This window comes from Hypanus sabinus, chromosome 15 (assembly GCF_030144855.1).
Source record: "Hypanus sabinus isolate sHypSab1 chromosome 15, sHypSab1.hap1, whole genome shotgun sequence".
In the NCBI taxonomy this organism is placed as follows: domain Eukaryota; kingdom Metazoa; phylum Chordata; class Chondrichthyes; order Myliobatiformes; family Dasyatidae; genus Hypanus; species Hypanus sabinus.
This window is the reverse complement of record NC_082720.1, coordinates 91,158,071-91,170,378: the sequence shown is the minus strand read 5'-3', so window position 1 is coordinate 91,170,378 and position 12,308 is coordinate 91,158,071. Positions and strand designations below refer to the sequence as shown.

Here is a 12,308-nt window from a genome sequence, read left to right as displayed (position 1 = left end):
TGCCCAGGGGAAATCGATGCAGAAGGAACAGACAGGAAAACCGTGAGCTCCAACGTGTGCATTAGACTTTTTCTTGAGAATGGGCCCCTTTTCTTCTTTGTTTCTTTACTAACTTATAGTCAAATTAAGAATTATAAAGCTCAAACGTTTCATTGCTTATTGTGTACTGTTTGCTATTTTGTGGTACTGATTTGTAACAGAGGACACATCGCACAGCACCCACCCAAATGAGATTTCTCAAGTTTGGCCGGCTGGAGGCCATCTCCCCCTAGCTGAGCCTGAGGGTCACACCTATCAGCTCCCGCTCTCTAACCCAGGCAACATCCTGTGAACTTCTTCTGCAGCCTTTCCAAAGCCTCCACATCCTTCCAAAAATGGGGTGACCAGATTGTATACGATATTCTAGATGGAGCCCAACCAAAGTCTTATACCATGACCACGTGACTTGCTGATTTTTATACTGTTGAATCAGACTTTCATTATCTTTGCAATTTAACGGTTTATGGCTGCCAGTGCTTTCTACCTCCTGTTACACTGTTGACCTTCAGGGCAGCAATGAAGGCACCGTGTATCTGACTTCCTTTTCCATTTCAGTTTTCATCACAGCCAGTTCTGGCTGGAGACTCAGGAATGATGTAGGAGTATTCATTGCTGTTTCCATAAGTTTAGTTTTACCAGTCAGAGTTGTTAGCCCTGAGCTGAGCCCCCGAAACTGGACGACCAATGACCTACTCTCTGTCTAGCCTCGACCCTTTGACCGGTTTGGCATGGCTGACTCCAGCCAGCTTGGCTCTCCGGGTCACTGGGGCACACAAGCCTCCGAACCACAGCAACGCTACAGGGATACAATTTCTTATATCTATGCAATTGTTTCATATGCTTCAATGATCAAGGTGTGTATATGCAGTTGTTCAGTGTGTATCATTCTGGAGAGTTCTGGAAGCTACTTTGCTGTTACATTTTTGAGTAGGGTCTATCTGATTGGTGGACTTTTATCTATGACCTTGAATAGGTATAAAAAGAGCTGACCATGCGGTTCTATCATCTCTTGGCTTCTCACTCCCTTCCGTGACTACCCTCTGCTCCTGTCACCGTCCATTTTCAACTTCCTTTGTTCTATTACGCTTCATAAAATGATCATAGAGCAGCAAGTTCTGTGCCTCCCTCCTGGCCCCTGAAAGAGCCCTGGCTTTAAACAGAGGAATCTAACTCTGTACAACGGCCAACCTGTCTGACGCTTTCTTTACTGCACATTCAGCTTGTGTGGGCATGCACAGAGACGCCTGGATCCCACCGGACACCAACGATCCCAGGGTTTCTGCCCCTACATGCAACATCCCCCACTAGCCTAGCTTTTTTATTTTTTAAAGCTTGTCCTAATTTGTCACATGTACATCAAAACATAGTGAAATATGTTGTTTTCATCAATGACCAACACAGTCTGAGGATGTTCTGGGGCAGCCCCATGAATCCCCATAATTCCAGTGCCAACAACTTTCTAACCCTGACCCGTACGTACACAGTTGGAATGTGGGAGGAAACCGGAGCACAGAGAGAACAGCCACGGGGAAAATATACAAGCTCTTTACAAACTGTAAAGTGTTAAGCTGCTGGTCTTTGCTGTCTGGCTACCGGCACTGTGAAGTGTTCAGCTGCTCTACTCCTTACAGATGCATCACCGTTCGGCTGGGGTACCCACAACTCATCCACCTGCCATTTCTCTGAACATTTCTGTAACTGACAAATTAAGACCATAAGATATAGGAGCAGAATTAGGCCATTTGGTCCATCAAGTCTGCTCCGCCATTCCATCATGGCTGATTTATTATCCCTCTCAGGTCTAATCTCCTGCCTTCCCCCCGTAACCATATAACAATTACAGCACTGAAACAGGCCATCTCGGCCCTTCTCTTCCGTGCCGAATGTTTACTTTCACCTAGTCCCACTGACCCGCACTCAGTCCATAACCCTCCAATCCTTTCCTGTCCATATACCTATCCAATTTTACTTTAAATGACAATACCAAACCTGCCTCTACCACTTCTACTGGAAGCCGTTCCACACAGCTACCACTCTCTGAGTAAACAAGTTCCCCCTTGCGTTAGCCCTAAATTTTTGCCCCTTAACTCTCAACTCAAGTCCTCTTGTTTGAATCTCCCCTACTCTCAATGGAAAAAGCCTATCCACATCAACTCTATCTATCCCCCTCATAATGTTAAATACCTCTATCAAGTACCCCTCAACCTTCTACACTCCAAAGAATAAAGATCTAACTTGTTCAACCTTTCTCTGTAACTTAGGTGCTGAAACCCAGGTAACATTCTAGTAAATCTCCTCCGTACTCTCTCTGTTTTGTTGACATCTTTCCTATACCTTTGATGCCCTGACTAATCAAGAACCTATGAACCTCCACTTTAAATTTACCCAGTGACTGGGTAAATCTATATGTTCTATAGATTCAGGAACAGTTCCTGCTGATTGGAGGGTGGCTAATGTTGTCCCACTTTTCAAGAAAGGAGGGAGAGAGAAAACAGGGAATTATCGACCGATTAGCCTGACTTCAGTGGTGGGGAAGATACTGGAGTCAATTATAAAAGAGGAAATTAGGACACATTTGGATAGCAGTAGAAGGATCAGTCCGAGTCAGCATGGATTTATGAAGGGAAAATCTTCTGGAGCTTTTTGAGGATGTAACTATGAAAATGGACAAGGGAGAGCCAGTGGATATAGTGTACCTGGACTTCCAGAAAGCTTTTGATAAAGTCCCACATAGCAAATTAGTGGGCAAAATTAGGGCACATGGTATTGGGGGCAGAGTACTGACATGGACTGAAAATTGGCTGGCTGACAGGAAACAAAAAGTAGTGATTAATGGGTCCTTTTCGGAATGGCAGGCTGTGACTCGTGGGGTACCACAAGGTTCGGTGCTGGGACCGCAGCTGTTTACAATATACATTAATGATTTAGATGAAGGGATTAAAAGTAACATTAGCAAATTTGCTGATGACACAAAGCTGGGTGACAGTGTGAAATGTCAGGAGGATGTTATGAGAATGCAGGGTGACTTGGACAGGTTGGGTGAGTGGGCAAATGTATGGCAGATGCAGTTTAATGTGGATAAATGTGAGGTTATCCACTTTGGTGTTAAGAACAGGAAGGCAGATTACTATCTAAATGGAGTCAAGTTAGGAAAAGGGGAAGTACAACAAGATCTTCTTGTACATCAGTCAATGAAAGCAAGCATGCAGGTACAGCAGGCAGTGAAGAAAACTAATGGCATGCTAGCCTTTATAACAAGAGGAATTGAGTATAGGAGTAAAGAGGTCCTGAAGCTGTACAGGGCCCTGGTGAGACCACACCTGGAGTATTGTGTGCAGTTTTGGTCTCCAAATTTGAGGAAGGACATTCTTGCGATTGAGGGAGTGCAGCGTAGGTTCACAAAGTTAATTCCCGGAATGGCAGGACTGTCATATGTTGAAAGATTGGAGCGACTGGGCTTGTATACACTAGAATTTAGAAGGATGAGAGGGGATCTGATTGAAACATATAAGATTATTAAGGGATTGGACACACTGGAGGCAGGAAGCATGTTCCCGCTGATGGGTGAGTCCAGAACTAGAGGCCACAGTTTAAGAATAAGGGGTAGGCCATTTAGAACAGAGATGTGGAAAACTTTTTCACCCAGAGAGTTGTGGATCTGTGGAATGCTCTGCCCCAGAAGGCAGTGGAGGTCAAGTCTCTGGATGCATTCAAGAGAGAGTTAGATAGAGCTCTTATAGATAGCGGGGTCAAGGGATATGGGGAGAGGGCAGGAACGGGGTACTGATGGTGTATGATTAGCCATGATCACAGTGAATGGTGGTGCTGGCTAGAAGGGCCGAAGGGCCTACTCCTGCACCTACTGTCTATTGTCCACAGCCGTCTGTGGCAATCAATTCCATAGATTCACCACCCTCTGGCTCAACAATTCCTCTCCATCTCCGTTCTAAATGGACGTCCCTCTATTCTGAGGCTGTGCCCCCTGGTCCTACTGGATAAACATGTGGGGGAGGGAGAGGGAGAGGGGTGAGTTGACAAACACTAGCAGAGAGCAGAAGGACCCAAGCAGGAGTTGGCCATACCCGTTTTTATCACGAGCTTGCCACCAGTTTGCATCGCTCTTGTCCACGATGACGTACTCCTCATTCCTCACCAGCGACAGGTCTTGTGCGTCCCGGCTGTGAAAGTCATACCATGCCACCATCACGGTTCCTGAGCCGGTGCCCGTCTCCATTGGCTCTGGCGGCAGCGGTTTACTCTGCATGAGAAGTTCAAAGTAAGTTTATCATCAAAGACGTACAACAGAATTTATGAAAAATGAGACATAGCATAAACAAAGACTGACAAACAATCAATGTGCAAAATACAAACTGCAAATACAAAAAAAAGTAAGTAACTAATATCGAGAACAGGAGATGAAGAGTCCTTGAAAGTGAATCTACGGGCTGTGGGAACAGTTCAGTATGGCGCTCAGTGCGCTCTGGTTCACGAGCCTGATGGTTGAGGGGTAATAACTATTTCTGAACCTGGTAGTGTGGGTCCTGATGTCAGCAGTGAGAAGAGAGCGTGGCCCGGGTGATGGGGATCCCTGACGGTGGATGACAGCAGTGAGAAGAGAGCGTGGCCCGGGTGATGGGGGTCCCTGACGGTGGATGACAGCAGTGAGAAGAGAGCGTGGCCCGGGTGGTGGGGGTCCCTGACGGTGGATGACAGCAGTGAGAAGAGAGCGTGGCCCGGGTGGTGGGGGTCCCTGACGGTGGATGTCAGCAGTGAGAAGAGAGCGTGGCCCGGGTGGTGGGGGTCCCTGATGAGGGATAACAGCAGTGAGAATAGAGTGTGGCCCGGGTGGTGGGGGTCCCTGACGGTGGATGACAGCAGTGAGAAGAGAGCGTGGCCCGGGTGATGGGGGTCCCTGACGGTGGATGACAGCAGTGAGAAGAGATCGTGGCCTGGGTGGTGGGGGTCCCTGATGATGGATGACAGCAGTGAGGAGAGAGCGTGGCCCGGGTGATGGGGGTCCCTGACCATGGATGGCAGCAGTGAGAAGAGAGCGTGGCCCGGGTGGTGGGGGTCCCAGACCATGGATGACAGCAGTGAGAAGAGAGCGTGGCCCGGGTGGTGGGGGTCCCTGACCATGGATGCTGCTTTCCTGCGACAACACTCTGTGTAGATGAGGCCCATGGTAGAGAGAGCTTCACCCGTGATAGCCAGGGCTGTGTCCATCACTGTCATGGGCTTTTCTGTTTGTGCCAGAAGGTAGAGCACCAGGGGCATAACTGCGAACGCAGGACAGAGCAAAATGCCTCAGACTTACCTTGCTCAATACAGGAGTGGGAGGAAGAGGCTTCTTGGCTGAAAAGGACAGAAGAGGACAACGTTAACACAAATGCACTTGTGAGGACACCGCGCAGTGTCCAACAAATCATCTGAACTCGGAGGTGCAGAGTCACTGTCTGAGTGTGCAATTCACTATAGGTGCGTACAATAAGACACAAGGAAGTGTCAGAACTTCATAAACACAAGAGATTCTGCAGATACAGGAAATCCAGAAAAACACACACAAAATGCTGGAGGAACTCAGCAGGTCAGACAGTATCTAGGGAAAAGAGTAAACAGTCAACATTTCAGACTGAGACCCTTCATCAGGACTGGAAAGGAAGGGGGCAGAAGCCAGGATAAGAAGTGGGGAGGGGGAGGAGTACATTTGGCAGGTGTTAGGTGAGACCAGGTGAGGTGGGTAGATGAGGTAAGAAGCTGGGAGGTGATTGGTGGGAAAGGGAAGAAGGAATCTGACAAGAGGGGAGAGTGGACAAGGATTTGCATCAAGAGGACAGTGGGGTACAGGCAAAAAGAGATTGTTCTTCACTTCTACCGGCTGTTGATGAAACCACATTTGCAGTACCATGAAGACGGGTCTTCTTAACCTCCAGGTCAAAGGAAAACCAGACCCAAAGCACACCTTGGGGATGGGTGACCTTCTGAGGACAGGGTTGAAACACTATGTCTGCCCATACCCTCCCACGGCCCACAGACACTCTCCCCCATCACTACTCTCCCCTCCCACGGCCCACAGACACTCTCCCCCATCACTACTCTCCCCTCCCACGGCCCACAGACACTCTCCCCCATCACTACTCTCCCCTCCCACGGCCTACAGACACTCTCCCCCATCACTACTCTCCCCTCCCACGGCCCACAGACACTCTCCCCCATCACTACTCTCCCCTCCCACGGCCTACAGACACTCTCCCCCATCACTACTCTCCCCTCCCACGACCCACAGACACTCTCCCCCATCACTACTCTCCCCTCCCACAGCCCACAGACACTTTCCCCCATCACTACTCTCCCCTCCCACAGCCCACAGACACTCTCCCCCATCACTACTCTCCCCTCCCACCACCCACAGACACTTTCCCCCATCACTACTCTCCCCTCCCACAGCCCACAGACACTCTCCCCCATCACTACTCTCCCCTCCCACCACCCACAGACACTCTCCCCCATCACTACTCTCCCCTCCCACCACCCACAGACACTCTCCCCCATCACTACTCTCCCCTCCCACAGCCCACAGACACTCTCCCCCATCACTACTCTCCCCTCCCACCACCCACAGACACTCTCCCCCATCACTACTCTCCCCTCCCACAGCCCACAGACACTCTCCCCCATCACTACTCTCCCCTCCCACGACCCACAGATACTCTCCCCCATCACTACTCTCCCCTCCCACAGCCCACAGACACTCTCCTCCATCACTACTCTCCCCTCCCACCACCCACAGACACTTTCCCCCATCACTACTCTCCCCTCCCACGACCCACAGACACTCTCCCCCATCACTACTCTCTCCTCCCACAGCCCACAGACACTCTCCCCCATCACTACTCTCCCCTCCCACCACCCACAGACACTCTCCCCCATCACTACTCTCCCCTCCCACCACCCACAGACACTCTCCCCCATCACTACTCTCCCCTCCCACATCCACAGACACTCTCCCCCATCACTACTCTCCCCTCCCACCACCCACAGACACTCTCCCCCATCACTACTCTCCCCTCCCACATCCACAGACACTCTCCCCCATCACTACTCTCCCCTCCCACAGCCACAGACACTCTTCCCCATCACTACTCTCCCCTCCCACAGCCACAGACACTCTCCCCCATCACTACTCTCCCCTCCCACAGCCACAGACACTCTCCCCCATCACTACTCTCCCCTCCCACGGCCCAGAGACACTCTCCCCTGTCACTACTCTCCCCTCCCACGGCCCACAGAGACTCTCCCCTATCACTACTCTCCCCTCCCACAGCCACAGACACTCTCCCCCATCACTACTCTCCCCTCCCACGGCCCAGAGACACTCTCCCCTATCACTACTCTCCCCTCCCACGGCCCACAGACACTCTCCCCTATCACTACTCTCCCCTCCTACAGCCACAGACACTCTCCCCCATCACTACTCTCCCCTCCCACAGCCACAGACACTCTCCCCCATCACTACTCTCCCCTCCCACGGCCCAGAGACACTCTCCCCTATCACTACTCTCCCCTCCCACGGCCCACAGACACTCTCCCCTATCACTACTCTCCCCTCCTACAGCCACAGACACTCTCCCCCATCACTACTCTCCCCTCCCACAGCCCACAGACACTCTCCCCCATCACTACTCTCCCCTCCCACGGCCCAGAGACACTCTCCCCCATCACTACTCTCCCCTCCCACATCCACAGACACTCTCCCCCATCACTACTCTCCCCTCCCACAGCCACAGACACTCTCCCCCATCACTACTCTCCCCCCCACGGCCCACAGACACTCACCCCATCACTACTCTCCCCTCCCATGGCCCACAGACACTCTCCCCCATCACTACTCTCCCCTCTCACGGCCCACAGACACTCTCCCCCATCACTACTCTCCCCTCCGACAGCCCACAGACACTCTCCCCCATCACTACTCTCCCCTCCTACAGCCACAGACACTCTCCCCCATCACTACTCTCCCCTCCCACAGCCACAGACACTCTCCCCCATCACTACTCTCCCCTCCCATGGCCCACAGACACTCTCCCCCATCACTACTCTCCCCTCTCACGGCCCACAGACACTCTCACCCATCACTACTCTCCCCCCCACGGCCCACAGACACTCTCCCCCATCACTACTCTCCCCTCCCATGGCCCACAGACACTCTCCCCTATCACTACTCTCCCCTCCGACAGCCCACAGACACTCTCCCCCATCACTACTCTCCCCTCCCACAGCCCACAGACACTCTCCCCCACTGAATGCCCTCCCACAGCCTACAGAAACTCTCCCCCATACCGCCTCTCCCACTGGATCCCCTCCCACAGCCATGGACACTCTCCCCAGATGGGTCTGTAAACAACTTCCTTTGTAGTTTGCCTGCTCTGGTAGGTGATGGCCCCATTGATGCTATGGTGGCCCTTTAGGGAGCTGTGCTGAGATTGAGGAAGGGGTCAATGTGTGTGAGGGAGTTAGTTCTACATACAGTCCCGGTTTGGATCGTAGAGCTGACAGCCCATGGCCAACTTGTCGAGCTGAGCACAGCAGAGCCAGTGTCCTTCGGCCCAGAAGTTGGGATGGTATTTGTTGGTCAGGATGTTGTTGTTCTTTGATTCTGAAAGATAAAACAGATCGAACATGAGGGATAATCAAATGTAGAAAGCCGAGCAAATTGCTCTGGGCCTAATGAGCTGAGTTTCCTGCTTCCTGAATGTTGAGGGTGAGGAACGGTTCCAGAGGATAGAGAGCTACCTCTGGAGAATACTGCTGGACTATGAAACACAACTCCATCACGGACGGTCCCAAGCTGACTGTGAAATGAGGAGGGTTGGGCACGGGATAGCGACCCCATCCTGGAAAAGCCCAGAGCTACAGAAACTACAAAGTCTTCATCCCTGAGAGAGGGAGAATACACTGAGAAGATGGGCTACACCTGGAGACTGTGTGAAAGACAGGCCAGGACAGAGGGCTCTGCTAGGCTGCTGTCAGTGGCTTATGTCCCAGCAGGGGTAATCAATCAATAACTAAATAAATATGTCTAATATGAACCTCCAATGCTTCAGAGAAAACAATCTATCTTCTCGATCAGCTGAGAGAGCATGTCGAAAGCTTTATTATGTAGCTGGCATCAACTATCCTCCCCTCATCTATCATCTTTGTCACTCAGATACCCCAAAGAAAGCTGTGAGACTAAACAAAGCCATGCCAGTCACCACAGTACCCATACTCGTCCAAACACAACCTCTCCTCATTCACTTGCACTCTTTCACCTTATTTCCACGATCTGTTTAATGGCTCTGGGTCTGTGCTCATTGGAGTTTAGAAGAATGGGGGGGATGTTCTCATTGAAACCTATGAAATACTGAAAATGCCAGATAGAATGCAGTCCTACTGACTAACAGTTCTTTGCAACATAATGAAAGAAGGAACACTTCAGTTTTGAAATGCTTGAAGAGAAACACTTATTAGAAAAACAAGATTTTTATCAGTATTTACAGATGCGACAACATGTTAATAAGATGCTTAAAAATGTAACCAAGGCAAATACATGCTTGATAGAGCTCTTTAGAAAAGCATATAATTCAGATAATGGTAGTAGAATCATTTCAAGCATGTAAAAGGGGTTGTCAAATCTTAAAACCCATTAGGCTTCATACATTAAAACCAAATGGGACAAGGAAGGAGGGATAATTATATCTGAGGAAGAACGGACAACAATATGGAGTTATCAATGGAAGTGTACCAGTTCACAGAAATGGAGGGAGTTTGGATGGAAAAACTTGATAAGGTACTTTATTACACCCTCTCAGAAATCCCATTATGACAGTAACCTCCCTGTTTGCTGGAGAAATTGTGGAAATCAAAATGCAAATCATTATCATATTTTTTGGGACTGCCCTGTTATCAAATACGATTGGAAGGGGAAACACAATGCCCGACAAGATATCTTTAAATGTGAAATACCCTTAGAGAGTAAGACCATATATTTTGTATACATACCTCAAGAATGGTTGAAAAGAGATAAATATTTAATGAATATACTGTTGGTGGCTGGTAAAAAGACTCTTACTAGGAAATGGTTATCACAGGAGAGCCCAACTTTAAATACATGGATGGAAATTACAATGGACATTTACAAAATGGAGAAGATAACAGCATCTGTTAACCATAAGCTGGCACAATTTGATTCATACTGGGAAAAATGGTTTAATTACACAATGCCTCATAGGCCTGATTTTATTCTCACAAATCAATGAATCTGTTGTAAAAATAAATCACTCCCTACTTGTACATAGTTCTTTCCTTTTGCTTGTTTTTTCTTTCCACTCTTTTCTATGGGTGTATACCTCAGATAAATACTTTGTGGAGATCTGTGATACATATGATTATATGATATATATGTACAATGTCTGAAATACATCTTATGGAAATGTTTGTTTGATGATGAACTTCAATAAAAAAATAAATTACAAAAAAAAGAATGCAGTCCTACTGAAGGGTTCCAGCCAGAAACATCGACGATTTACTCTTTCCCATCGATGCTGCCTGGCCTGCTGAGTTCCTCCAGCATTTTGTGTGTGTTGTTTGGATTTCCAGCATCTGCAGATGTTCACGTGTTTGTAATTCTACTACATTGTAAAGTCTCTTCGAGGGATGCCTACCCTGAAGAAGGTTAAATCATCCCTTTGGTGGGAGTTCAGTGAAACCCTGTCTAATTGCACCCCCTCTGTGATCCCTGCTGCTCCCTGACTCTTCAACCACGTGCTCACCCAGACCCGAGTACCTGGTGTCCCTGTCCCATTCACTCCAGGATTCTCTCTCCGCCTCCTGCAGTGGACCTGTCTGATACCTCATCCTCTGCCAGAGTCATGCTTTCAATCGCCAGTTCTTCACCTTCCTCACGTCCAGCAAGGATTGAAGATCGCCGGTCTGTAGACTACAGAACCTACCGGTAGGTACAGGTGACCCCAGGCCCGATCCCTGCCTCCGATCCAAAGAGTTCCAACAGTCCCGAGCAGGTTCAGAACCCGGACTCGGCTGCCATCGATGTGGGTTTCAACGGCCCCAGAATCTTTAAAGCACCTACTGCATAACCTCCACCTCTAACTCCAGCCTGGACCCTACATGCCACCACTGGAACCCCAGTCTCCTGTTCCCTCACCACAATCCCATAAGACCACAAGACACAGGAGCAGAATTTGGCCATCCAGCCCATCAAGTCTGCTCTGCCACTCCATCATGGCTGATCAGATTCCATTCAACCCCACACACCAGCCTTCTCGCCTTTGATGCCCTGACAGATCAGGAAATGGTCAATCCACTGTCTCTCAGGTCCCTCTGTCAGCCCTTGGGTGCTTGGAGACTCCATTTTCCTCCCATCCCACTTTCCTTGAAAATGTCAACCCTCCCCTCTCCTCAGACACTACCCACCGGCTTCACCCCTCTGAGCCCAGCTCTTTCGGCACTGGGTCTTCACAATACCCTGAGGCAGAATATTCTGCCTCAGTAAAGGCCTGACCTATTTTCTGGCAGTACTGAAGATGTGTGACAGCTTACTGGTAGAATCATAAGGCAAGAGATTCGACTCAATGCATCTTTTCTGAAGAAAACTGTGGTAAACGATTGCGCGGACATGAGGAGGCTGGTTCTGGGGATGAGTCATGCTGGGCATTGCGAGCTGTTTGAGCTGCTGGGTTCACAGTCAGAGTTGGCACTGCTACCGGAGATGGACTGAGTGATTTGGAGAGAAGTTAATGTGGAACAGTTTCAGTACTCATCCACCAAACCGGGGTGAGAGATTGATTGCTCCAAGTGCCAATGTGGTTTGGTGAGATTGAAAACGGCTTCAGGCTGGGCAGCCCAAGCAATCAGGGGTGCTGGGATCCAGGTCGTGGAACAGTGCACTGCCCAGTGCTTGACCAATTGGACAATGGCCGAGTCAGACTGGAGGCCCGATCGTCAGGTATGGAGGAGGGTACGGGCTGATTTCGCTCGCTCTCCCCTGATTACTTATTCCTTTCATCGCGACACCGAGGCTATGAACTGAGCCAACAGCTGTGTATCCTTGTCCTACTGGTGTGATGTGCTGAGGATTGAGGCTTGGGAAAATCTGGGACTCGGTCTGGTTCAGAATGCTGTTGGATTCCCTCTACTGTTTGGGGTGTTGTTTCACCCTCGTCCTCCGCGCGGAGATTCCTCTTTTTTTTATTGGGTAATTTAAGTTTCTTGCT

General features: G+C 49.7%; 1 protein-coding gene across 3 annotated transcripts in view; it reads right to left on the bottom strand.

Annotated features, from left to right (window-relative positions):
• LOC132405705 (tyrosine-protein kinase ITK/TSK-like) overlaps positions 1–12,308 on the bottom strand; it is a 95,561-nt gene that overhangs the window by 43,441 nt on the left and 39,812 nt on the right. For all 3 annotated transcript variants that reach the window (XM_059990733.1, XM_059990734.1, XM_059990735.1), the window contains exons 5-7: positions 8,564–8,692; positions 5,354–5,391; positions 4,122–4,297 (exon numbers count right to left, since the gene is read on the bottom strand). In XM_059990733.1, the coding sequence (XP_059846716.1) occupies positions 4,122–4,297; positions 5,354–5,391; positions 8,564–8,692 (343 nt within the window). The remainder of the gene's footprint in view (positions 1–4,121; positions 4,298–5,353; positions 5,392–8,563; positions 8,693–12,308) is intronic.